We start from the raw sequence: 26,904 nt of genomic DNA on the forward strand, positions 1-26,904 counted from the left end.
GCCCTGCTAGCATCTTTACATGCCGTCTCCACTTTATAGGCTGGCAGGCAGCTCCATGGAGCCTTATTACTAGAGGGCATGGAGAAAATTGTCCAGATAAAACTAAAGGAATAATCATAAACCACAAACAGATACCAAAGGCCAGGTGTCGTATTGCACACTTTTAATCCTAACACACAAGAGTGAGGGGTGGGCAGGCAGATCTCTGAGTTCAAGGCTAGCCTGGTCTCCATAGCCTTTCTGAAATTAAAACAACACTGCTCTGCTGGATATGTCTGCCAGTGAAGCACAGGAATTGGGTGTCAGGTTTCTTTACCAATGTTGTGGTAAGTGCTTCTTGCAAAACTGGAAGCGGCCACTGTTACGCCACCATTTAGGGACACTTTACTGTATTTGCAAATGAGCTTAACCCATCAAGAGCTTGCTGCCCTGTTCTCTGCGCCGAAGGTCTACAGCCTGCCACTTAGTAGGGTCTTCTCACACACTTGAAACCCCAGTTTCCTCAGAATTTACAGTAGGCTATCTTTGCATATTTAATATACCTGGGCAGTGAGCCATCCCTGTGAGGGTAGAGGACAGCTCTTTGTAGTTGGCGCTCTCCTGTTCTTAAGTGGGTTCTAGAGACCTGACTGAAGTCGTCTTCAGACTTGGGAGACAAGCACCTTGACTCAGAGCCATCCCGCCAGCCTTCAGCTTTTAATTTTTCCCCGAATACATAGGAGTAAGACACCAGTTTATCTTTGGTTAGGATTTGCATGTGATGGAAGGTGGGTATGTCTTAAGCATTCTACTGTTGTACAGAAAAGGAAAGGGAGACACCAAAAGATGACTGTGTCCAAGATCCATGCTGGTGGTGAGGCCTGGCTTTGAACTCTGACCTGGACTTTTGGCGTGCTGAGCACAGCTATTACCTCCAAAAGTTATCATAGAGTCACCAAGATACCCCATCATAGTGTGTGGCGGAGATGTGGGGTTGGTTCAGTCAAGTCCATTCATTGGGCATCAGATTAATTAGATATTAGGAGACAAAGGCACATGGTAAGCAATGTGTGCACACTCTGTGAAGGAGGGCTGTAGTCTCCCTGCTCCCCACATCCCTGAGCCCACTCTGCTGAGGCAAACTCTTTCTATTATCTCATCAGACCTGGAGGGTGCTTCAGGCTGACCCAATGATGCCAGGAGAACTGCCTTTCATCTAGTGAACGCCCATGTGGCATGCATTGCCTTCTGTGCAGGTGTTTATGACATTCTGGGGGCCAGGCAGGTTAAGCCCATTTTCAAAGAGATCTTAGTGTGATCTTAGTGTTGACCTATAATTTCAGAGTTGGTCTTCTGTACAGTTCATTCTGCCCTTGCTTGATGGAGGTAGATTGAGGTGCTTCCTTCAGAAAGGCCCAGTCTAGGTTCTCTTAGACAGTTGTGGAGATGGGTCCCTTTGGGGTTCATAGCAGTCTGTGTCTTTCCTAAACATATTCTTCCGTGGTTTTTTTTTCCTTGAGCTTGTAGGAAGCATAATTCACACGCTGGCATCCGTTTCTAATGTTAATATTTTGCAAAGCATCGGGTAGACCCAAGAGTGGAAGAGGTGTGGGCACCACAGCAAAGGATCTTCCCAAGTATATTTTCAGAAAATAAGTTCTGGGTATCAGAGGCTGGGATGTTGAGGTCCGCTGTCTCAATGCCTCCGCTTGCTCACATGGTATTGGCAATATTAACCACTTCATCTAGAAATAAGAGTTGAAGTTAGGACCCAGGAGTGTCTCTGCCTCTCAACCTAGCCATAATAGACAAGCACTGTTGAATTTGGGGGCTGGGGGAGGGACAGTTAATTACCACACTTTTTCTTCCCATAATTCCCTCCTGAGTCACGTTTTCCTATAGCTCACCAGCTGGTCTTCTGGTTTACCTGCAGGAAGCTGTCACAAGTAGCAAGACTGCAATAAGAACCAACAATGGGGGGACTCGTCCGACGGCAAGGGAGTCTGAGTTCAGTGGTGCTCCCCAGAAATGCTGACCTCAGTGTGTCCTCATGTCGTCCTTCCCACCGGGCATCCAGAGTGCTGGTCTCATGAGTATGTGAGCAAATAAGCCTGTTGGATGACATTGTGGAGTGCTGGCTCAGCTCATGTGACATGGTGGTTTTCTGCAAATCTTACTTAAGAAACCATGGCCTTGACTGTGGGACAGCACAATTAGTTTGAATCTCCCAAACAGCCAAATGGGCCTAGCTGTCACTAGACAATGACCTCTTTCCCCATATATTGTTTTTTTTTTTTCTCATTGCTGTATAGGAGGAAGTGTTTTTACTTTTTTTTTTTTTTTTTTTTTTTTTTTTTTTTTGAGGGTTTAGTCTGTGGCCGGAAAATAGTGGTAACAGGTATGTGAAGTTGTTGACTACTTTGCATCTGCAGTCAGGAAGCAGGAAGCGGAAAGATTTGAATGTTGATGCTCAGCTCCCTTCTTTATTTGGGGCCTAACCACACCCATGGAATGGTGCCACCCACAGTCAGAGTGGAGCTTCCCGCCTCAGTTTACCCAGACTGGAACCATTCTCACGGATACCCCAGGGGCGTGTTTCCATGGTGATTCTAAATCTAACCGAGCTGACAAGTGGAGATTTAACCATCACACTTTATAGCAGACCATCTGTGTTCTCCTTTATGCTTATTTTAGTTGATAACGTAAGTTTTGCTGCTAAACGATAAGCCAGAAGAACAACAACAAAACACCTGCTTAAGCTGGGCGGTGGTGGCGCACACCTTTAGTCCCAGCACTCGGAGGCAGAGGCAGAGGCAGGCGGATCGCTGTGAGTTCAAGGCCAGCCTGGTCTACAAAGTGAGTCCAGGACAGCCAAGGCTACACAGAGAAACCCTGTCTTGAAAAACAAACAAACAAACAAACAAAAATTTACATGAAAAGAAAAGAGACATTAGGTCTGTTTGTCTTAGAAAAATCCTATGTTGAATGCAGTATGTTGAGTTGGATGTTGGAAGAAAGCAGAGTTAAGGATTGGATCCAGGGAGTGGTATGGTTAGGGTACGGGGTTATGGTTGGTGTCCCCTTTTCAGTGGTTTTAAATTAAAAAAAAAAAAGTCTGAAGAAAAGAACCTGGGGACAGATGGCAGGGAGACCCTTGAGCTAGGCTGTGAGCTTAAGAAAAGGCTGTGAGGGGGATACTCGATTTATCTGGAAGCATTTGTGCATTTCCGTGCTGGGGAGTCTGTGTGAAGGGAAGTCACACCTGGTTCAGCAGCTGTTCTGAGCTCCTCGGCTTGGAGCCTATGGGAGGGATCGAGGTTTATGTGTGCTTGGAGTCCAGCAGAGCTCTGCTGAGCCTACGGTGTTTTGTTGTTCTTTGGTTTCCCCCTTCCAAAGTGTCTACTGCCAGAGGAGATTTATTCCCATGATTAGTAGATAAACATAACCCCTGACCTGATAACTCAGCCAGCTCCTGCCTCTGCATCCCGGACACAGTTCCAACAGAAACAGTCCATGTGCATATGGGTGCGCGTGCATGTATGGGTGCCTGTCTGCAGGCGCCTCTGGATGCGTTCAGTAGCAATGGCCCAGTGAGGTCATTAGGGAGAGAGGAAGCTGGAGGGATGGAAGCTTCTGTCTTCTAGGAACCTGTTCTTTCCAGGGCCTCCCGGAACGCGTTCCTTGGGGAATGTCCCTAAGGGCTGTCTTTGGCTTCTGGATTCTCTTGACTAGATAGCCTCACACTCCTCACCCGGTTCCCCCTTATCAAAGGGAACACACACCCCTGCTTGTCATGCATGCTTCCACTCAAACCCAGCCTGCAGGTCCAGAAGCAAAAGAGCCATGGTCGGCGTCCCCCTTATGCTTGGACTTCCCATGAGCCTCTGTCTAAACCTGACATCTGTCTAGATTGCTGGTATGCCTCCTTTTCCTGCAGGCTGTGCAGCCTGTGTCTGGGATTGGAGAAGGCCAGCTGGGCTTCAGTTGGCAGGCAGCCTCTTTGGCTTGTGAGCTCACTTGTCGCCGGGATGCAGGAGTCGCCCGAGAGTCTCAGTGGCAAAAGAGGCAGCCAGGGAAATGTTGGAACTTTAGTTTGTCTAGCAGGAGTCTTTTGGCTGCTTTCTGAAAACCTCTGTCCCTGGTGTTTTGTGTCAGTGCGATTCTGAGGATATATGGGGCACTCATTCATCACAAGCAAGAGCATCGCTGGGGAGCCTGCCTGGGACTTAGTGACCAGCTTACTTCAGACCCTCTGACTGGCTACTACCTTGGCAGCCTCAGACGCCCCTTTTGAACCTGGCATCCATCAGATCCTGGCAGCAGAATGGAGAGATGGAGGGGGTGGTCAGGAAGGGCGTGAGAGGCAGAGACATGGTGCCCAGCCAGGGGCCCAGCATTCTGCGTCCCTGACCTACTTTCATCTTTCCTTCTTTCTTTCTGTCTTTCTTTTCTTCTTCTTTCTCCTCCTCCCCCCTCCTCTTCTTCTTCCTCCTCCTCCCCCTTCCTCCTCTTCCTCCTCCTCCTCCTCCTCCTCCTCCTCTTCTTTCTCTGTGGAGCTTAGAAAATGTGTTGTCTTTTCTCTTGGTTTTCTGTGGCTCGCCAGTGTCTGTTTCCTACCTGTTTGTTCAGTTTACATACTGAATTGGGAAATCATCTCTTCCTAGTGCTAATTTTATCCTCCCTGGTGTGAGGGTCCCGTCTTTGTGCCCCCATGAAGTGCTCTTCCACTATTTTGCTAGGAATTGGACTCCCTGTCTGGGGCTCAGATCCTCTGTATCTGATTGTGCATTTGGGTTGGGAACTGCCATGGCCAGTATTCCCTGAAAAGTGGGACTGAACTACCAGGTCAGGGGCTGTGGCCGCTAAATGAGGATGGGGTGAGGTACATAGTCCCATTGGGTCATCAGATGGCATGGGGATGTGGAACGACATTATAACTTCAGCACTATTCTTTTCTGTTGCTTTGAGACAGTTTCCCACTGTTGCCCAGGCTGGCCTGAAGGTAGCACAAGCTGGCTTGGAACTCAACTGTGTAGTACAGGTTCATCTTGAATCCTCCTGCCTCTGTCTCTTAAGCTCTGGGATTACTGACATGTGTCACTGTGCCCAGTTTTGGTGCCATACTCCAAAATCTGTCTTTGGACACAGTGCTCAGTCCATTAAGTTTTGCTGTTTGATTGATGACCCCCTTTCTTGGTCTTTTTAGCCTGTGGGCCGAAGCTCACCAACTCCCCAACAGTGATTGTGATGGTGGGCCTCCCAGCCCGGGGCAAGACTTACATCTCCAAGAAGCTAACTCGCTACCTCAACTGGATTGGTGTTCCAACAAAAGGTGAGCCAGGTCTGAAGGCCAGGAACTTGTTGCCTCAGGCAGGGCCGCTCACAGCAATGGTCTCTGGTTATGGAGTCTGATCTTGCTTTCCAGTAATTACAACTAACCTTCATTTTAAATACTGGTGCTTGACTCTGGGTCTACATATGCTATGCAGTGACTATTAAGTGTGACCTCATCACCATAGGTGTGCTAACAGGAGCACAGCTAATTTAGACATGGCAAGAGTAACTCAGAATTAGCTCAGCGACTAGGCTAGGCTGTCTGGCAGTGAGACCCACTTATGTTTGGAGACCATAAGCAAAAGACTCTTATTTATTTTTAAATTGATTTCTTTTGTTATTTTATATGTATGGGTGTTTTGCCTGCATATATTCACGGTACTGCGTGTGCACCTCATGCCTCAGATGGCCAGAGAGGGTCAGAGTCCGTGGAACTGGAGCTATAGATGATTGTGAACCACCATGTGAGGGCTGGAAATTGAACCCTGGTGTCTGTCTGTCTCTCTCTCTCTCCTTCCCTCCCTCCTTCCTTTTCTGTCTGTCTCTCTCCTTCCTTTTCTCTTTCTTTCTTTCTTTCTTTCTTTCTTTCTTTCTTTCTGATTTTCAGACAGTGTTTCATAGCTCAATGGTCTTGAATGAGCTTCTGGTCCCCCTGGCTGTGTTGGGATTACAGGCATGCATCACCATGCCCAACTTTGTTGGTACTGGGATCCAGCCTGGAGTTTCATCCATGCTAGACAGGCACTTTTAACAACTGAGAGACTTCCTTCCTTACTCCCACAGTGCAACTTTTTTTTTTTTTTTTGGCTGGACTCCAGTTATCCTCAGAGTCTGTTTCTGGTTGATGACATTGGGAGGCCTGGGTTGGGATCTGGTTCCTAAAAGACAACTTCAGGTACAGTAAGAGTGATGGGTGCTGCCCTTTGGCCTGGGCATGACAAGCCTGTGACCTGGGGATGACAAGCCTGCACTGGGAAGTCCACACTGTTTCCGTATGAGATTCCTTATTCAGATAGCCGTCGGTTGGTTTCTCTCTGGTTGGGAAGCCTCTTGTTCCTGGTGCCTCATCCTGGGCTGACCTTCTCTTTTCTGTCCAGTGTTCAATGTGGGAGAGTATCGACGCGAGGCCGTGAAGCAGTACAGCTCCTACAACTTCTTCCGCCCTGACAACGAGGAAGCCATGAGAGTCCGAAAGTAAGCCTCAAGTGCCTTGGAGTGTGTGTGTGTGTGTGTGTGTGTGTGTGTGTGTGTATCTGTATGTGCTTGTGTGGAGGTCTGAGGAGAACCTTGCATGTTCCTTGGGCACTATCCACTTTAAAATAAAATGTATATGTGTGGGTGCATGTGAGTGGGTGTGTGTGTGTGTGTGTTGTGTGTGTGTATCTGTATGTGCTTGTGTGGAGGTCTGAGGAGAACCTTGCATGTTCCTTGGGCACTATCCACTTTAAAATAAAATGTATATGTGTGGGTGCGTGTGAGTGTGTGTGTGTGTGTGTGTGTGTGTGTGTGTGTGTGTGTGGTGTGTGGGCGTGTGTATGTGTGGGTGCGTGTGGGTGGGTGTGTGGGCATGTATATGGGAGCCTGAGGACAGTGACTCTATTTCTCTATTGCCTCTCTATTTTTGAGACACTGTCTCTTTAAAAAGTTATCTTATGTGTATGTTTTTTTGTTTTTGTATGTGCGTGTGTTTAGTTTTGTTTTTGCTTGCATGTATGTTAGTGCCTGGTGCCTGGGAGGCCAGAGGAAGGCATTGGATCCCCTGGTCTGCTGGGTGGCTGCTGGGAATCAGACTCTGGTCCTGGAAGAGCAGCAACTGCTCTTCACTGTTCAGCCATCTCTCCAGCCCCTCAGACAGGGTCTGTTGGTGAACCTGGAGCTAGTTTGGCTGGCCAGTGAGACCCAGCGACTTGTCTGTTCTATAACCCCAGTGCCAGGCATCTGGGTGAATGCTGGAGATGCAAATTCCTGTCCTAATGCACGTGTGGCAGGTGCTCTACCAAAACTGAACCAACTCTGCAGGCTTTTTTTTTTTTTTTAGAGGTAGGGTCTGTCACTGTGCTGCCAACGACAGGGTTCTGCCTGTTTCCACCTCCCTGGCACTGGAATTAGTTTCTTCTTCTCCTCCCCTTCTTCCTCCTTCTTTTTCCCTTTTTTCCCCCTTTCTTTTTTTGAGACAGGGTTTCTATGTGTAGCCTTGGCTGTCCTGGACTCACTTTGTAGGCCAGGCTGGCCTCAAGCTCACAGTGATCTGCCTGCCTCTGCCTCCCTAGTGCTGGGATTAAAGGTGTGCGCCACCACGCCCAGCCTCTTCTTTCTCTCCTTTCTCCTCCTTTCTTCTCCTCTTCCCTGTAGGTTCTGAGAATCCAGCTCAGGTCGTTGTGCTTGCAGGGCAAATACTTTACTATGTGTGGGCTGAGTTATCTTTCCACACTGTGGCCTCCTTTGTTTTGAAGCGGGGTTCTGTAAGAGGAAGAAAAAGCCTGCAGGCCGGTTCTTAGCTGATGGCCATCAGGCCTAGCTAGTATTAAGGCAAGTCTCTGGACCTCTCTGTGTCTGGCTGCTCTGCTCCCAGAAGTACAAAGGGAACCACCCTGAGACAGTTCAACAGCAGCCACGTGCCAGGAATGAGCAAAGTCCTTTTCATTGGAAATCATCTGTTTGCATTTGCAAAGAGTACCTAAGCTGCAGGTGACAGGTGCAGCTCTCCAGCGCCACAGGGTGCTGGTATCAGCTGGGTGTGGGAGGAGAGCCTGACGCCGGGCACAGCCCCAGTCCTGTCCAGTGAGGCGCTCTGGGTGTGCTTTGGCAGCCATTTTTATTTTATTAGTACTGCTATTGGTTTTATTGTTTGTTTTGTTTTGAGACAAGATTTCTCTGTTACCCTGGCTGTCCTGGAACTCACTCTGCAGACCAGGCTGGCCTCGAATTCACAGAGATCCACCTGCCTTTGCCTCCCAAGTGCTGGGATTAAAGACGTGCACCACCTGGCAGTTTTGTTTTGTTTTAAGTTGGGGTCTTGTTATATAACCCTGGCTGGCTCGGCACTACCTTATCCACCTCAGGTTGGCCTCACCCTCAGATCTGTCTTCTGCCTTAGCATACTTACTGCAGATGTTATATGGGTGTTTGCCTTCCTGTCTGCCTAGCACCAGGTTTTATTTTTATTTTTTTGTTTTTGAGATAGGGTCTTATATAGCTGAGGCTGGCCTTGAACTTTCTATGTGAGGTTGACCCTCTGACCCGACAGCCTTCACCTCCCGAGTACGAGGATTTTAGATAGTACCACAAAGCCTAGTTTTATATAGGGCTGAGGACTAAACTCTGGCATTTTAGGCAAGCACTCTACCAAGTAGGCTGTATCCCTTGTCCTTGATTGGCACCAGTTCTCAAAAGGCGGACCATTTCTGTAATCCCAGAAGGCCGGAAGGCTGCAAGTTCTAGGCCAGCCTCAGCTACAGTGAGGGTTCAAGACCAGCCTGGATAACTTAATGAGACCCTAGCTCGAACTATAATGGAAAAGGAGCTGGAGCTATGCTGTTCAATGGTAAAGCACTTGTTTGGCATATTCAAGGCCTTGGTTTCAATTCCCAGTACTACAAAAAAACAAAAGATTAAAAACTTAAAGAGCAAGACTATGCATGGTGACTCATGCCCGTCACCTCATCCTCCCCCTCTCGTGTGTTTGCAGACAGTGTGCCTTAGCTGCCCTGAGAGACGTCAAGACTTACCTGACTAAAGAAGGGGGACAGATTGCGGTAAGTCTGGGGACACAGGGCACATCTGTCCCCACTGGCCCAAGTCACTGGTGGGGTAAGAACAGGGACAAATGCCTCTGCCCTTAAGAGTTGAGGGAACAAGTGGCCCAGAGCAGCGGGTGATTCAGGAATGTATCTTGGGATGGGTATAAGGACATAGCTCTGTCACTAACCTATGCAGTGGGCACTGGGCAGAGAGAGAGAGAGAGAGAGAGAGAGAGAAGGGAAGCCTGGGGCCACTCTGGAGAGGTTAGGGGATAGGGCACACTCTATTTGGAAGGTAGAATTTAGGGCCTATTTCTGGAAACAGCAGACTGAATTCTTTGAGGTTTGGGTAAATATTATTACCTGGTTTTGTTTGTTTGTTCTTTGTTTTTTGAGACTTCTTCCTCTCTACCAGGTTTTTGATGCCACCAATACTACTAGAGAGAGGAGACACATGATCCTTCATTTTGCCAAAGAAAATGATTTCAAGGTGAGCCAAACCTGCCTCCCCCCAGCAAGTTCAGAGAGGAAAACACCGTGGGAGTAGCTGATTGCAGGCTCTGGCATCAGCCTCTTGCTGTCTCGGGTTTTTGTTGAGACAGGGTCTTGCTCTGTTATCCCAGCTTGCTTGGAACTCACTGTGTAGCCCACGCTAGCTTCAAACATGCAGCAATCCCCCTGCTCCAGTCTGCTAAGTGTTGGGGTTACAGGTGTGAGCCTCCGCTCGTGGCCAGTTGCCCACATTTTTGCCGCCTTAAAACAAGGTCTTCCTGGTGGCAGGGCACCTGGGAACTGTGGAGCACGCACACCCTCCGCGGGGGTCGGGGGTGGGGAGGGCAAAGGCCATGGCTATGCAAAGTTGGTGTTTTATGGAGTAATACCCTAGTTCCTTTTGTCACCTTATTAATATTTTGGTTAGCGAACAGGGACAGTGCTTCTAGTTCTAAAGCACAAAAAAGGGGGGGTTTATTGGGACATGTCCGTGCATGTGTAGCGTTATACGTTGTTCCTGTTTGCCCTCCCATCTTCTCTTGACTTCCTTCCGCTGACCTGCTGCTCCTCCTCTGCTCCTCAGATAGTCGGCTTCTGTGGTCCACATATTCCTTTACCTTTTGCCTGCCCCTCCCTGTAGTCTCCCTCCTCTGCCATGATAACACCCCCACGTATGCACATTTAAACCTAGGCTTTGCATATCACAGGAAGCCTGCAGTGCCTGTCTGCTTCTAGCTTGCTGTACACATGTCCAGTCCCATCCTTTCTCTGCTGGCTTCCTCTCCCCTGTCACAGCGACATCAAAGTTGGCCTTCTGGGGGTTGTCCTGACACTCCTGTCTTCTTCCTTCCTTCCTCCAGGCGTTTTTCATTGAGTCTGTATGTGACGATCCTACTGTCGTGGCCTCCAACATCATGGTAAGATGGTTAGGAACCCCTGTTGGTGTACGGCCTCTTACACTGCCAGGTCATTTGTAGGCTTGGTGGGAGCTCAGGTCAGGGACTGGGCAGTAACTAAACCCTTAGAAGCAGGCTCTCTGCCCCATGTGTGGTTGAGTGTCTTCAAATGGATGCTGGGATGGTAGAATTGCACAGTCTGTGACCTGGACACTCCCTGAGGTGATACCCAGGTCTCTGAGGACAAGCAGCAGGCTTGCTTGGGACACGGTAGGTAAAGGAGGCACATAGGGAGTAGTTTCACCTGGTGACAGAAGCTGGAGTGGCCAGGGCTGATTGACAGCCCATCCGTTCGAACAGGGGAGGCCATCCGGCTGTTCATCTTTTGCTTTCCAGGTCCCAGGTAGGTAAGAATGCTTTTATGTAAAACCAAAGCCTTCAAGGCTCAGCATGCCAAAGACAAAGTCCCCAAATGTAGGAAGGAGTGTACTGACATGCCCCCCCCCAACCCCCCACCCTCCAATTCCACTGTGCCAAGCAAAGGTCTCGTGTCTCGATAACTCAAGGTCAGTGGCAACAGTATTTTATTAAGCCTTTGTTTTATTACTTGATAGCAAGAGATCATGTGTCCTGGTGAGAAGATAGTGTGTGGTGTCAGTTCTTTCCACCATGCGAGCTCTGAACACCAGCTCGGGTCATAAGGTGCGGCAAGCCTCTGGCCCTCCTGAACACCAGCTCGGGTCATGAGGTGTGGCAAGCCTCTGGCCCTCCTGAGCCGTCCCGCCAGCCCACAGCTTCTTATGTCTTTAGCTCATTTTCTTTTCAGCTTTGTTGTTGCCGTTGTTAGGTTTTTGAGGCAGGATTCTTACACTATAGCCCAGCGTGTCCTGGAACACTGTGTAGCAGGCTGATCTTGAATTTGAGGCAAGGCTCCTCCTACCTTGGTCCTCCTGCCCTGGTCCTGGGATAGTGGTGTGGACATCACTCCTGGTTACCAGTTTAACCCTATTAGAATAGAACATATTTATAAAAAATCAGTTTTGCATAGGTAGGAGGTGGTACCCCATGCACAAACACATTTGTTTATTTATTTGTTTATTATTTGGGGACAAGTTCTCACTGTGTAACCCAGGCCCACCTTGAACTCAAGGGTGTGCACTGCTGTACCTGGCCCAAAATATACACCTTTAAAGGGATACTAAATATCTGTAGCTTCTTTCGTTGGTCTTTTTCTCCAAGTTAGTGGGAATATTTGCAAAGCATTTCTAAGGAACAAGCTCATACGTTAGAAGCTCAGAGTTCCGAGGAAGCAGAAGTGCTCGCTCACAGAGAATTTTGCTGTGGGGTTTTGTTTTTCTCTTTCCTTTTCTTTTTGGTTTTATTTTCCCTGTTCCACTTGATGGTGCAAGATGTGAAATCATTTTCCCCATTGATTAGTCACTCCTGTGTTTAGTTAGGAGTTTGTCTGGTAGTAGCCTCCTGTTCACTCATATAGTTAGTTAGCTATTGGCCTTGATCCTGTGTTCAGAAATCTTCCTCTGATTAAGCCTAAAGGCGGTTTTGCAGATTAGGTCCTGGGATTTGTGACCTATATTTATGTGTTGGTTTTTTTTGGATAATTAACATAACATACAACTGACCTTTATAGCTATTTTCATTGAGCAATTCTTCAGCATTAAGTGCATTCAGACTCTTAGACAGCCGTGCTTGTGCTGTGGCCCTGTGGTAGAGGGCTTGCCTAGCACGCATGAAGCTGTGGGTTCAATTCCCACACTACGTAAGTTGGGTGTGGTATTTACTATACTTGGAATCTCAGCACGTGACGTGAAGGCAGGAGGATCAGAGGTCACCCTCGGCTATGTTTTGGTTTAAGGAAACTTGAGATACACAAGAACTTGTCTCAAAGCAAGTAAACAAAACCTAAAGCAAAAAGCCGGGGAAAAAAAAAGTTGCAAACCATCTATCTTCAGGTCTTTCCATCACCCTGTCTACCTTCTGTCCTTCATGGGCATCCTCCCTGTGTGTAATTGTAAGGTCATAAGTCAAACTCCCCCCTTCCCCCTCCCCCCATGCCGGGGTAGGATAATCCCAGCCCTTCTGGGCTTTCCCCATTTGAAAACCCAAATCCTGCTTAATGGAAGCAGAAAGGCTTGCAGTGTGGTTCATCGGCTGTTCTCTGTGCTGTTACAGGAAGTTAAAATCTCCAGCCCGGATTACAAAGACTGCAACTCCGCTGAAGCCATGGACGACTTCATGAAGAGAATCAACTGCTATGAGGCCAGCTACCAGCCTCTTGACCCCGATAAATATGACAGGTGATTCTCAGAGGGTCCCACCCTGAATTGTCCACCCGAGGGCTCCAAATGTCTTCTTTGTGCTTCCATCAAACAGCTCCCAGATGTGCCTACAGAGTCTTTAAAACTGGCCCGGCCTTTGGTGGAGGAACTGTGGGCAGTTGGTGGTTGCTGGGTGGGGGGTGGGGGTGGGGGGGTTGGTTGTCCTTCTCTTTGGGGATATGACTGCTGCTGGCCCCAGTGGGCGGCCTCACATCTGTGCATAAAGGGGTCCTGCACCAGCTGGACTCAAGGCATCATTAGTAATAAAATGCATGAAATTAAAAGAGATGGGAGCATTTAGAGGGAGATAGTGGTAGATGGGTAGGCTCAAAACGAGGCATGGCTCAGCAGTTAAGAGCACATATTGCTTTCCCAGATGACTAAAGTTCAGTTCCCAGCAGCCATACATAGCACACGAGCACACTTAAAAATAATAAAGTGTTTAAAATATAAATATATCAAGGTGATCATACACACCCACACGGACGCACACACAAGTATATTAAAAAATAATAAAAATAAGCCTTTAAAGGGTGCACACCTTTAATCCCAGCACTCAGGAGGCAGAGGCAAGCAGATGGCTATAAATTCAAGGCCAGCGTGGTCTACAAAGGGAGTCTAGGACAGCCAAGGCTATACAGAGAAACCTTGTCTGGGGGTGGGGGAGGCATAAATTTATCAGTGTCTTTCTCAATTACTCTACCTTAAGAAAATATTGAGTAGAATTTTTGTTTGTTGGTTGTTTATTTTGACTGGGTCTCACTATATCCCTGGCTGGACTGGAGTGACCTATAAAGAATCACAGATCTGCCTGTCTCTGCCTCCCCAGTGCTGGGATTAAAGGTATGTGCCACCATACCCAGCTAGGGTTCCCCCCAACACAAAACATTAATATATTTATTTATTTGTTTGTGTCTGCCTATGCATGTGCATGCATACATATGCTCAGTAGCACACATGTAGAGGCCAGAGGACAACTTTTCGGAGCTCCCTTTCTCTCCCTACACCTTGTGAGCCCCGGGGAGCAAAGCCAGGTCATCAGACTTGGTGGTAAACACATTCACTGTGAGCCATCATACTAATCTGTCCACCTTACTTTTCAAGACCTGGAGCTCACAGACTTTGGCTAGGCTGACTGGCCTGTGAGCTTCAGGGAACTGCCTGTCACGGCTTCCTCAGCTCTGGGATTACAGACTGCTGTGTGCCTGGCTTTTTAAGAAGGCACATCTGGCCTGGCATGGTGGCGCACACCTGTAATCCCAGCACTCAGGGAGGTAGAGGCAGGCGGATCATTGTGAGTTCGAGGCCAGCCTGGTCTACAAAGTGAGTCCAGGACAGCCAAGGCTACACAGAGAGACCCTGTCTTGAAAAACCAAAAAAAAAAAAAAAAAAAAAAAAAAAAAAAAAAAAAAAAAGGTACGCCTGAACTTTATGCTTGTACATTAGTGAATGAGCTTTCTCTCCAGCTGCACCATCTGGCTTGAACAGCCTGGCTGGGAAGCCGGCCAGGCCCGGGGTGAGGTGTGCCGGCTGTGAGGCAAGGCAGGCCTGAACGGTGCTCCTCCATGCTGTTGTTTCTCTGCAGGGACTTATCACTCATCAAAGTGATTGACGTTGGCCGGAGGTTCCTGGTGAACAGGGTTCAGGACCACATCCAGAGCCGCATCGTGTACTACCTGATGAACATCCACGTGCAGCCCCGGACCATCTACCTGTGTCGGCACGGCGAGAACGAGCACAACCTGCAAGGCAGGATCGGAGGCGACTCGGGCCTGTCCAGCAGAGGCAAGAAGGTAGAGGAGAGAGGAAGTCGTGGGCTGGGGGCTGACTGACTGGGGGCGCCAGGCCGTTGCTTCCCGCCTTGCTGTAGAGTTGAGGGTCCTTGGGAGGGTAGGATGTTCTTTTGTTTTTCGAGACAGGGTTTCTCTGTGTAGCCTTGACTGTCCTAAACTCACTTTGTAGAGCAGGCTGGCCTCGAACTCACAACGATCCTCCTGCCTCTGCCTCCCAAGTGATGGGATTAAAAGGGCGCGCAGCCTCATGGACTCTTACAAGGTGTATGTGGCATGGAGGTTTGGACGGCTCTGGCAGCTGCCAAGCGACGCTACGCTATAACCTGCGGCAGGAGCTGGAGTTGGGGTGACCTCTGCCTCTTGCGTTTCCTCAGTTCGCCAGTGCCCTGAGCAAGTTCGTGGAGGAACAGAATCTGAAGGACCTCCGTGTGTGGACAAGCCAGCTGAAGAGCACCATCCAGACGGCGGAGGCCCTCAAGCTCCCGTACGAGCAGTGGAAGGCGCTCAACGAGATTGACGCCGTGAGTCCCAGGCCCGTGGGCTGTGGGGAGGCCTGGCGGGGGCGGGGGTGGGGTAGGGTGGGAGTGGGGTGGGGAGTCCCCTCGTGAGTCCTCTGCCATCCTGGTGGCTTCTTGAGACCCCCTTTATTTGCGGTGGGCCGTGGGCGAGTTCCCTAGAGCGGATGTTGGTTCCTTCCTGACAGGGCGTGTGTGAGGAACTAACCTACGAGGAGATCAGAGACACCTACCCCGAGGAGTACGCGCTTCGTGAGCAGGACAAATACTACTACCGGTATCCCACAGGCGAGGTGAGCGCGGGCCCTGTCTCTGGTCTGCCCATCTTCCTTCGTAATGGTCGGGAGCTGTGGCGTGTGTCTATAGAGTTGGCTGAGAGAAGGCCGTGGGGTGGGGGGTCCCCAGGAGGACCAGGTGCACCCCTACAAGGCCCCTACAGCCCACCCCATATCTCACCAGTTCTGCAACCTCCTCTCTACTACTGCTTTGGTCTTAAATCTCGCTAATGTGAACCTTGTAAAAAGCCTCCAAGAAAGATGCGTTGTGTTTCCCCATATAGAAGAACAGGAAGTTTATGTATCTGTCTCTAGTGATGGGTATGAGACATGGGAAAGAGCAAGGAAAATGGCTGGTGATTCACTCCAGACCAAAGCTTTTCCCCGGGATGGCAGGTGACACGGCAGACAGGATGCTAGCTGTGAGGATGTCGGGTGAGATGGCTTGTACCAGGGCCAGGCCCGTGTTGGTATAGAGGGACTGGCTGAGAGTTGGAATGGAGTGCGCCGAGCCATGTGGTGCTCTGGGAGTTCAGCCAGGCTGCTGTGTTGACACCTAGTGGGTGTCCTTCTGAGCCTTTGTCGCGGTTCCCATTCCTGGTGGGCCACCGTGCTGTCATCTGGTATCACCTTGGCCTTCGCTCACTGGGGCTCCAGTGAGGAGGAGACAAAGCACAGAGGATTCAGTGTGAGGCCCTTTGCTGTATTTGTAGTGGCTTTGTACTCATTGTGTGGCTCAGACCTGCCTTGCTTGCAACCCTGCCTTCACCTGGTCAGTGCCGGCATTATAGACGCGCACTGGTTCACTATACCCGGCAACAAAACAGCAGACTTGTTAGCGGTCAGTCTAGCGTCCCCTAGCTCCTAATCCTGGTGACCACACCTTCCTTGTCCCTGTAGTTGCCTGTTCTATCTGGTGCACAGGAGGAGTCATGCAATGTGTGTAGGTGGCGATGTTTACTGTCCCCCACTTGACATACAAATGTTTGAGGTTCTCCCGTGTTGCAGCATGAGCCGGGACTTTGTTCTTTTAATGCCTGCCCAAGTAATAGTCTGTAGTCTGTGGTAGAGCGTGATCTTTCCCCAGCACTTAAAAGGAAGAGGGGGGAGTTCAGGTAGATACGATGGCAGGCCTTCCTCGTGTTCCACAGGAGTGCGTATTTGTCAACGGCAATGCCCAACACTTCTTAGAAGGATGGAAAGGGCTGTGAGCTGGCCTGTGATGAAGGCGGCTCTTCCCGGCCTGTCTTCTCCTAACGTGCGGTCTTATCCCTTTGTGCTCAGTCCTACCAAGACCTTGTCCAACGCCTAGAGCCCGTGATCATGGAGCTGGAGCGCCAGGAGAATGTGTTGGTCATCTGTCACCAGGCTGTCCTGCGCTGCCTGCTAGCCTACTTCCTTGACAAGAGTGCAGGTATTGGGGGCAGGCCATGCCCAGGAAGGCGGGCAGAGGGAAATGGACCCTTGAGTGGCAGAGGACCCATCTTTTCTTACTGTGCTTTGCATCTGAGTACGGATGTGCCTCACAGGCTGCTACGGGGTCTGTGCTTGCTCCCTGCTGAGCAGTGTAACGCTCAGGGCCTTCACCACGTCATAAGCCAGCCTGAGAGCCCTCAAGCCTCCATGGGGCCAAGAGCCTCCAGGTTAGCTGTGAGGGTCTCACAGTGAGCCTAGGGATGCCCCCGAGTGTCTCCCTTTGCTTCAAGTCTCTTATCTAACCATGATAGCATATGTCTCATTTCAGAGGAGATGCCATACCTGAAATGTCCCCTCCACACCGTCCTGAAACTGACACCGGTGGCGTATGGTGAGTGGTGGCCCCGGCTGGGCCCTGTCCCTGGGGTCTCCTAGTAGGGCTGCAGAGAAGGGCGATCCCTTTAACAGAAGCGGTCTTCTCTGTCCTTCACCTTTAGGGTGCCGTGTGGAGTCCATCTATCTGAACGTGGAGTCAGTGAGCACACACCGGGAGAGATCAGAGGTGAGTTAGGCTCAAATGCTCTGGGGCCCTTGGGAAACCCTGGGTCTGGCTTTCTTATGGAGGGGTCTCACTGAGTTTCTTTGGTGCCCACTGGCCAACTACTATGCACCACACCTTTGTTCCTAGCTTGTCTTGCCTGTGGTGTCATAGGATCTCTCTCTCTCTCTCTCTCTCTCTCTCTCTCTCTCTCTCTCTCTCTCTCTCTCTTCCCTGCCTCTTCATTTCTACTTGACTGGGAAGAGCGACTTAAACTGTCGCCACTTTAGGCAGCAAAAGCTGTGCCCTTCTTAAAAGCACCAGGAGCCTGGCTCAGACAGGATTAGCCAGCCAGCAACATCATCTCTGTGCCCTTAAGTTCATAGTTAGCAAAGGTCTGAGGTAGGAAGAGGGATAGAGGATGGGCATCCTAAGGGCCGGCTGAGGAAAGGTCTTAGGAGACCCAGGACCTGGCTGTTACTGTCTTCCACCTCAGGGAGGTTTGAGATTTTTGGGGGGAGGGGGTATGTTGTGTGGTCGTGTTGAATCTCTGACTGGGCAGATTGCGTCTCTGTCCAGGTCTGTGTTGTGAAAGTGGGTTTAAATTTGCTTTATGCAGGCTGTCAAAATACAACACTTTGCCAGTGTAGTCAGACCTTCCTCTTACACCGAACTTGAGTTTCTGTCTGTGGAGTCCGCAAAACAGGTGACTTACCCAATTCCCAAGGAGCTTGGCCGTCAGACTTTGGTAGGACATGGGGTGTCAGCCAGTTTACTGCCCAGCTTGCACTGTGGACGACACTGGAAGAGGACTGTGTCCCTGGGCTGCCTTGCCCTGCCTTCTGGCCCCGCCCCTTTGGCCAGGGCACCTGCTTACTTAGCTGAAGGAGGACAGCCCTAAACCTGGGTTTAGACATGAGTTGGGCCCTAGGGGCCTTGGAAAACTTAGTTGCTGAGCACTGGGGCTGAAGCTGCCCTGGGCTCTGAGGTTCTGGGCCATGCATTACAGCCCAGGAGGCCACTCTCCTGTCTTGTCATCCTCTGATTGGAAGGCTGACATCTTGTCCTGGTTGACAGACTGCTGCCTGTTTTCTGCACCTTTGGTCTCCTAGACTCTGCCTCCTAGACTAAGGCTGGGTACTGTTTTGGGCGAGCACGGAGTATCCCACGGGTGCTTGCGTGTGCTGCAGACCCAGGTGGAAGGGATTCAGGCCTGACACCTTTCTCCTCCCGTTCCTGTGATCAGAGCCAACTGTCTCTCCTGGGCCCTCTGGGTGGGGTGGCTGGGAGTTAAAGGTTCTTTTCTCTGACCCCTTCTCTGCTGTGGTTGTAATTTTTTTTCCTCCCCTGCTTTGCACATAGCGAGAAGTTCTGTGCCAACAGCAACTTGGGGTCAAGGCCACTCACCTGGGTGTCCCTCTGGTTATACCCTTGCAAGTCACAAGAGGAATGTGTGTGTGTGTGTGTGTGTGTGTGTGTGTGTGTGTCTTTTCTCCCTCCCTCCCCACTCCTTGTAACTGTCGTCTTCTCTCTTTTTGTCTTTGTCTGCTTAGGATGCAAAGAAGGGGCCTAACCCTCTCATGAGACGCAATAGTGTCACCCCACTAGCCAGCCCCGAGCCCACCAAAAAGCCTCGCATCAACAGCTTTGAGGAGCATGTGGCTTCCACTTCTGCTGCCCTGCCAAGCTGCCTGCCCCCGGAAGTGCCCACGCAGCTGCCCGGACAAGTCAGTGACTCCGCTTTAATGATTGCCTACAGGGAAATGAGCCCCAGATCTGGGACTCTGTGTCTGTGTTTGCAAGTGAGGACTGAGTGCCTGCGGCCGGGGTGGGGGGGCTGCATGTGTGATGTGCGGTAGACGATGTTTGTGGGTGTATAGTGTTCATGCAGCGGGAAGAACATACGATGCCCTTTCTGAAATCTTCCCTTGTCAATGGTGACTTTTTTCTGAGGTTGTGGTCTTCATTCTTTATTGAGCAGAGTCAGTCAGAGCAAAAGAAATTGTAAAATGCCCTCATCCTGTGCACCTTTGAATAGTAACTTCTAGAACGGTCTATAATCTAGTAATCTCTGATCGGGAGTCCGTACATAGCAGGGAGGTGATGTCTTGTCTTCCCTACTCCATAGCTAACTACTTTGCTGTCACCTCTGTGACAGAAAAAGCTGAGGACCCACAGAAGAGCCTACCCCTTCTCCCGAGCTGGCATAACCCTGTCCCCCTTAGAAACAGTCCAGAGCTGAGCTCAGAAAGCTCTTTCCATGCAACCGTGGAGACAGGGGACATGCCTGTAAAATCACTGATGCTGAGATGGGAGGCAGGAACAGGTGATTCCTAGAAGCTCACAGGTTAGCCAGCCTGGCCTACGTGGTGAAATCCCAGGACAATAAGAGACCTCCTTTTAAACAGAAGGTGGAAAGCTCCCAAAGATTGACATCTGAGGTTGACTCATGGGATGCTTGTGTTCACCTGCACCCTGTGCATGGTGTGTGTGTTCACACATAGGATCAGGCAGCCAAGACAGCCACCTTTTCATGCAGCAGTTTGATTACCAGAGTGAAGATCAGTAGAACCCAGCCAAGACTCACTATTTCACTAGCTTGAAGGGTTTGGCTATTGAAAACCGAAATTTGTTTTTATCAGAAAACCAGTTCTTCCAAGATAGCCTTTGCAAACATAAGAACTAGTAGGCCTCACCCCACGCCTGGCTGAATTTCAGCAAGGTGCTGGGCCAATTCTGGCTACATCTGCTGCCTGCCAGCTCGTGTGCTGCCCTCGAGCCTCCCTTGAACGTCCTGGGCTCTGGAAAGAACACCGAGGCCTCCTTAGCTCATTTAGCTGCCCCAGGCCCCGTTTTGCCCTGCAAAAGGTGGCTCAGACAAGGCGCTTTGTGCTCTGCATGTAACTTGGGAGTCTGGCACAAAGTAAGAGATGATGGGCCCAGTGAGGTGACATTCCCCGGCTGCTAGGAGGCCTGCTTGATTATAGCTCTACCCTAACACGAGTGTAGTTTCCCCCGCCTTTTGGCTACAAGTTCTTAGTATATAGTTCAGGATGTCTTTTATGTCGTTTCAAACTCATGGTCATCCCATCTCTCCCAAGTGTAGAAGTTTTTGTTTTGTTTTGTGGAGGACACTGTCTCACGACGTATAGAGATTGGCCTCAAAAATCACTATGTGGTTTAGGATGGCTTTGAACTCCCGATACTCTGTCTACCACCTCCCCAGTGCACTGCTATGCCTGGCAAATATAAGGTTTTAATGGCCAAGCTCAGTCTCTTTAGCTTTGGAGATGGACGCAGGACTGGTGGGAAGATTCTAGTAGATATTCCTTTAGGTCTGAGAGTTTTCTAATTGCAGCCAAGCAGAACTAAAATGGCATATCCATCCTGCTCTATCCTGGTGCATTGTGGGAGTCTTCTGTTGCAGAAGCTCCAGGGGATTGACCTGGGCCTGGGCAGGTGACATGCAGAGCTACACTGACTTTAATTACGGAGGTCACTGGCAAGAGCCCGGTCTTGTCCCCCATTTCTTTATTAGGACAGCCAGCCCTTTCAGGATTGCCAAAGCCTCAGGAACAGATGTCTGGGGTGTGTTGGCCGGGTCAGGCTCGGGAGGTGTGTGGGGCTGGTCTCTCTGCTGCCATCTGGCCTCCTGACTGACTTCTACTCTCTCCTTGCCTTGTCTCCCTGCAGCCTTTGCTAGGGAAAGCCTGTCTGTAAGTATTTCCTTCTCAAGAATTCTTTTGCTTGCACCCATGCTTGCCTGTTTACCAGCTTGGTCTGCCTGTTGAAGTAGTTTCAGGATGAGGACAGTCTGGCTAGAGTCTGAGGTTGTCTACAGAAGAGGAGACAAAGGGAGGGGAGAATCCTCAAAGTTTATAGAGAAAGAGATGCAGAAGGGGGATGCATTGTGGTCAAACTAGTAATGTTCGGCATAGTCCAACGCATGTCAGCCATAGGGCGCTATTCCTCGCCCTCCCCAGCCCCGCCCCTGGCCCCGCCCCTATCCCCACCCCCTTGAGGTTCTATGTTGTATCTTCAATGGTCAAAGGCAAGGGGCTTGACATCAGGCCAGACTTCCCTCTTAGGGTCACATTTTGGTGGTAAATGAAACTGGTGCTCGCTATCCTTGCTCTGTACCCACTTCCTCCCAAGAGGAGCATCCTTTTTGTTCTGAAAATAACATTTATCCAGAGCTTAATAACCAAACAGGGGGGTCTGTCTTGTTGGCTTGGAGCTGGCCTGGCCTGTCAGTCCTGCTGAGGGGCAGTCTCTGGAAACATCCATGTAGGAACTATCCCTGGGGATCCCACTCTCCTGTCTCCACAGACTTGACTGCAGCTGCGACAAGCTTAGGAAACAGGAGTGGTCTGGCACTTAGGAGTGCCGTGTAACTCACAGAGAATGGGATGGGCCATCCTTTGTATCATTGGCCCTTAAATAAGAGATGGGCAGGGCAGTCATCATCCTGCTTAACAAGAAAGGTCAGGTGACCGGCACACCCACCATCTGGTAGGCAGTAGAGCCAGGCCTCAAACACACCTTGTGCCCCAGGAAGCTAGTTTCCTCCTCTCAAGCTTCTTGGAAAAGCCCCGTACCGAGACTTGCAGCCTGAGGGGCACCATGAGCAGGCTCTGGTCTGTGGTTAGGGAGAGGACAGGCCCAGCTGCTGGCCTCCTTCTCAGAAGGGGACAGCGTGCTCCCCGGTGTGCACTGTGGGCTGCTTGAGGACCAAGGGTTCTCCGTGTGGAGCCTTTGGGTTTGGAACCTTGAGGTTTTGAATCCGTGCGTGCCCCTCAGAAGGTCCTTCACATCCACACCCCCGCCCCCCCCAAGCCGAACTTCCCCATTCCCAAGGTGAACCTCATAGTGCTTTTGGCTAGAATCCATTTAATTAAGTAAAAAATGCATCCTGCCATTCTCAGTGCATTTTTTTCATTTTAAAATTACAGATGCACACTAAAGTAAGAATACCAGTAAGGCTGACAATGTTAGCTCAGTTGGTAGAGGGATTGCCTACCATGCAAGAAGGCCCGAGTTTGGTTCCCGGCACTGCATAAAGCAGGCATGGTGGAACGCACTTATCATCCCAGCACTCAGGAGGACCCAGGGGAGTCAGAAAATCAAGGTCATCTATACCACATAGAGAGTTCGAGGCCAGCCTGGGCTAAATGAGACCCTATCTCAAAAAGCAAACAGAAAATACTAAGATTGGTTTTGTTTTTCCCTTTCCAACCTATTTTTTTGTTTTGTTTTGTTTTTTTGTTTCCTTCCCCGCTATGCTTGAAAGACGAACTGTCTGTCACATTTTTTCAAAGTTTTCTCCATACTAACCTGGGAAAGGTAACTGAGCTGGTGCATGTTCCTCTGTTTCCTCCTGCGCGTGCGCGAGTCATTGCATCCCAGCCGAAGGGCGGCTTAGTCTGTGTACAGATTGGCCATTGTGGATTACGTGGCTCATGTGTCTGTGCTGGATGGTCCTTCAAGCAGTGCCATTGATGTGGGGTCTTTTCCCATCTGTCCCTCCCTGCCACTGTGTGTCCCGAGCCAGGGGCCCCTGAGGCAATGGACATGACTCACTGTGTGCTGGCTCTTCACTGTTCCTGCTGCGTTGTCATCACATGTGAATACTGGAGGCCTTGGGCTGGTGCTGTGGCAGGGGAGGTGGTGGCCTCTCCATCTTTGATGCCACAACATGGCTCGGGCTCTCTCTCTCTACAAGTGATCCAGGGCAGGACTAGAAGGATACCCTATTTCACACAGGGCACTGTTGCTTGGCTCCTCGAATCTCTCTCAGATCTGAATGGTGACTTCAGGGCAGCAAGTGTCCCTTCCCTAGATATCCCCAGCTAGGCTCCTCTATTCTGTGGCCTGAAGGTGCCTCTTGCACTCCTGCCTGCTTGGGCACTATCACTCCATGACTGCGCTCCTAGTAGAACAGTTTTGGGGCCCCCAGACAGAATACTTTTTATTAGATGTTTCTTTTTTTGAAGGACTAGATATGGATGTTTTAGTGGTGAAATGCCTGCTGGCCAGTGGTAGTCAAGGCAAGTGACAAGAATAATCTAGGCCGGGCAGTGGTGGCGCACGCCTTTAATCCCAGCACTCGGGAGGCAGGGGCGGGTGGATCACTGTGAGTTTGAGGCCAGCCTGGTCCACAAAATGAGTCAGGATAGTCAAGGCTACACAGAGGAATCCTGTCTCGAAAAACCAAAAAAGAAAAAAGAAAAGAATATTCTAAAAGAAATGCGTATATGGATCGAGACCAAGCTGACTTTAGTGACACAGCCTCCCCTGGGCCTGCCTCATGTGACCAGCCGTCCTACCTGTCTCTTGCACTCTGTGCAGCTCTGTGACACCCTCACCCCGTAGCTGAGTGGAGGGGTTCTGTTAGCTAGTTTCAGAGAGGGGCTACGATGCTCCAGGCTGTACCAGCCAATTTTGACCTGGCTGTGACCAGTGTGAGAGTGTGTGTGGCATGGGGAGCAGACCTCAGTTCCTGAAAGGGAGGGCGCATGACTTTCCTATCTGTGCCTCATGGCCCCTTGTCCTCTCTGACCCCTGGAGCAGTAGTCTCCCCACATCACATGCCTGTCCCCCTCCGTGCCCATGTGACTGGAATCTAGCCCAATGCTAAGCAGAACCCTGACCTATTTCTCCAGCTTCTTCTGTAACGCGGAATATTTTCTGTCATGTTCTGAGACCTCCTTGGGCTCTCCCACGTGTTTTGTGATCATCCTCTGCTAGGGGTGTGCTCTTTTGGGGGAGTGAAGGGACGAGGTGTCTTGTGGCATGGCTTTGAGCCTTCTGTTTGAGAAATAACAGTCAGACTCGTGTCCTGACTCACTCTGCCTCTCTCTCTTGAGAACAGAACATGAAAAGCCCCTGGAGTGGCACCGACTCTTCCCAGAAGCACTAAAGCTGAAGAGATATTGGTTCCGTTCCATCTCCACGGCCCGCCTTGTGCCTGCTCATCTACCCGAGGCCACGGGATGCCAAGGACTTCTGGACTGGGGAAGAATGGAGGTCTGCTGGCTGAAGAGTACCAGCATCTCCCTCTGAGATGTTGGGGTGGTAGAGACAACTAGGAAGTTGTACCGATCCCAGCTTCCTGTGGCAAAGCTGCACACCTCCCCCACTCTTTGCTCTCTTGCAACTTCCAGGGGTGTCAGACCACAGAGCCTTCCTTCCAAAGCTTGGGGAGGACCCTAGTACTAAAAGAGGTGAGATCAGACCCCTACATCGGGGCACTGGACGCCACCATGCTGTTCTGTTTTGTTTCTCTGGATCCTGGCCTGGCACATTGGTAGCTGGAAGAAAGATTGGCAGAGAGTGCCGAAATTCAGAGTAAATTAGACCCCGGGTGCCAGAGGCTTAGTGACGTTTAAACACCCTCGTGTGACTTTTATGCATCTCAGCCTGGGAAGAGGCCTCAAAGATGAGGGATGTAGGCGTCCTCCTTCTGAGGAGTTCCTGAGCCGAGGCCCACTGCTCAGCTAAGGAATGATGTGCGCTCACTCCTCCTCATGTCTGCATGCCTCTAGGGCCCCAGGTAAGGGACAGAACAGTTGCATCAGTGGAAGGAAACGAAAAATAACCAGGGCCTGTCTTCCCAGGGGCTCTTAGGCCTTCTGTTTCCAACCCTGGCCTGGAGGTACCTGAGCAAATCCTGTGGCTGCCTGTTTTGCACTTTCCTTTCTTCCTTCTTTCCTTCCTTAACTTTTTTTTTTTTATCCTTTTTTAAGGCAGAAGTGTGACTTGAAAGTCACACCTCACTTGAGGAACTTAGACAGCAGGGTTTTGGCTTTTGGAGGCTTGGGGCTGCTGCATGGGAGGAGTTGGGGTGTCTGAGAGACTGGGGGGACTCCGAGCTTCAACTTCATTTTCACTCACATTGCCCAAGAAGGGATGGTGGCCCTTTCCAGGCTGCCGGCTCACAGAGCTGTCCCCATGTTGTGGCTGAGAGTCTGCTGCCTTGTGCCTGATACCACCGTGTGGGGCATCTCAAGGAGTTCCCGAGAGTAGAAAATCGTCCTTGTCAGCTTCACAGTGTCTGCAACATTTTTCTCATGGGCAATGCTGATTTAACTACCTATTATCTTTGTTCCTGCCCCCCCCCCCATCCCCCATTTCTCCCTCTTTATCTAGCCAAGTTCTGGGGGAGGAGGGTACATCCTAAGCCTGGAAGAAACCATTTGGAAACTCAGTGGTTTTAGCCCAAATGGCCCTCTCTTTATAAGGATGTCTCCCAGCCAGGGCTGAAGGTCACTTTGCTTTCTGCCTGTGAGTCCTGGAGTGACAAAAGGGCATGCTTCAGACATCTTAAAGTAACTTTATTTTCCACAGCTAACCAGTCAAGCATTCAGCCCAGCCCACTGCCCTTTAAGGCTGTGGTTCGCCAGAAAGGGTTATATATGCATCTGAAGACTTGGACTGTTTTCTCTCAGTGGTTTGAGTCTTTATATGCGAGGTATGTGCAGGCTAATAGTACTTTTAGACCCGGGGGCCTGAAGTATTGCAGGATTGTAACTGTAGCCCAAACTAGCAGCAGTCCCTCTGTCTCAGCCTCCTAAATGTTAGCAATAGGGTTATAAGCATGAGCCCCCATGCCTGGTAGTGTGGCTTTGTACTTGAAGGCAGTTTCGTAGGTGTCCCCTTCCGACCACATCAACTCTGTAGTTACAGAGCCAACTCTTAGAGCACAGAGACTCTCAAGACTGAGGCAGGGGTGGAGCTTACTTGTGACGTCAAGAGAAAGTGTTGCCTGATGTGATTTTACATTCTGTGAAGGCCTGTGAATAAGATCAGGCTCAGGAGATCTTGAAGGGTGTGAAAGCCAGTGACTGGATGGATAGGGTGCGCAGCCCTCAAGCGATTTCTATTCTCTCACCCAACACAACAAAATAAAACCCGGGACCAATGTTTTTAACCTTGCATATTTGTTTTAGGGGGTAAATTTCTCCCCTTCAACCATGGGCAATACCCTTCATTTACGGGGAGAAGAAAAACTGTTGGAACCACACCAATGATACTTTCATTTGTAATACTTGAAATTTATTTTTTTATTGTTTTGATAGCAGATGTGCTATTTATTTATTTAATATGTATAAGGGAGCCTAAAACTAGAAAGCTGTACAGATTGGGTTTAATTGTTCATTGGTTTGGGGGCCTTTCAGTGTGTGATTGACTTCTTCATGTTCTGTGTGATTGTCTCTGTCAATGGCCTGGGAAGAAGCTACATAAAGCTTTTAAACAGGATACGCCTTTCGGACATTTGTATATTTTGCAGTTGCTAGAACAATAAAATCCTGGTTGAGACACACCAATGAAACTCACTTCTGAGCCTTTTGCAGGCCCAAGTGTCAGTTTTCTTTTTAAGCATTCAGTGTGTGTGTGTGTGTGTGCATGTGTGTGCGTGTGTGTGTGCGCACACGCGCATGCGTGCAGGAGCGTAGAGGTCAAAGGACAACTTGGCAGAAGTCAATAGCAATCAACCTCTTCCAGCCTCTAGAGATCCAACACAGGTCGTCAGGCTGGTCAGTGCCTTTCCTTGATGAGTCAGTCATCTTGTCAGGCCACAGTGTCTTTAA

General features: G+C 50.0%; 1 protein-coding gene across 10 annotated transcripts in view; it reads left to right on the plus strand.

Moving 5' to 3' along the window:
• PFKFB3 (6-phosphofructo-2-kinase/fructose-2,6-biphosphatase 3) overlaps window positions 1-26,649 on the plus strand; it is an 80,288-nt gene extending 53,639 nt beyond the window's left edge. For 2 of the 10 annotated variants that reach the window (XM_084781495.1, XM_084781499.1), the window contains exons 2-17: window positions 5,186-5,311; window positions 6,411-6,507; window positions 9,002-9,068; window positions 9,469-9,543; window positions 10,406-10,462; window positions 12,632-12,756; window positions 14,363-14,570; window positions 14,945-15,091; window positions 15,274-15,378; window positions 16,645-16,774; window positions 17,105-17,167; window positions 17,274-17,338; window positions 17,934-18,020; window positions 18,868-19,041; window positions 21,008-21,030; window positions 22,605-22,662. In XM_084781495.1, the coding sequence (XP_084637621.1) occupies window positions 5,186-5,311; window positions 6,411-6,507; window positions 9,002-9,068; window positions 9,469-9,543; window positions 10,406-10,462; window positions 12,632-12,756; window positions 14,363-14,570; window positions 14,945-15,091; window positions 15,274-15,378; window positions 16,645-16,774; window positions 17,105-17,167; window positions 17,274-17,338; window positions 17,934-18,020; window positions 18,868-19,041; window positions 21,008-21,030; window positions 22,605-22,647 (1,592 nt within the window). In that variant the 3' untranslated portion in view covers window positions 22,648-22,662. Of the gene's footprint in view, window positions 1-1,821; window positions 2,073-5,185; window positions 5,312-6,410; window positions 6,508-9,001; window positions 9,069-9,468; window positions 9,544-10,405; window positions 10,463-12,631; window positions 12,757-14,362; window positions 14,571-14,944; window positions 15,092-15,273; window positions 15,379-16,644; window positions 16,775-17,104; window positions 17,168-17,273; window positions 17,339-17,933; window positions 18,021-18,867; window positions 19,042-21,007; window positions 21,031-22,604; window positions 22,663-24,185 lie in introns of those variants that run through there. The other 8 variants (XM_084781497.1, XM_084781500.1, XM_084781501.1 and 5 more) reach the window with 5 other exon arrangements.
• The last annotated feature ends 255 nt before the right edge of the window (window positions 26,650-26,904 follow it).

This window comes from Acomys minous (assembly GCF_964271855.1).
Source record: "Acomys minous genome assembly, chromosome: 5".
Taxonomy (NCBI): domain Eukaryota; kingdom Metazoa; phylum Chordata; class Mammalia; order Rodentia; family Muridae; genus Acomys; species Acomys minous.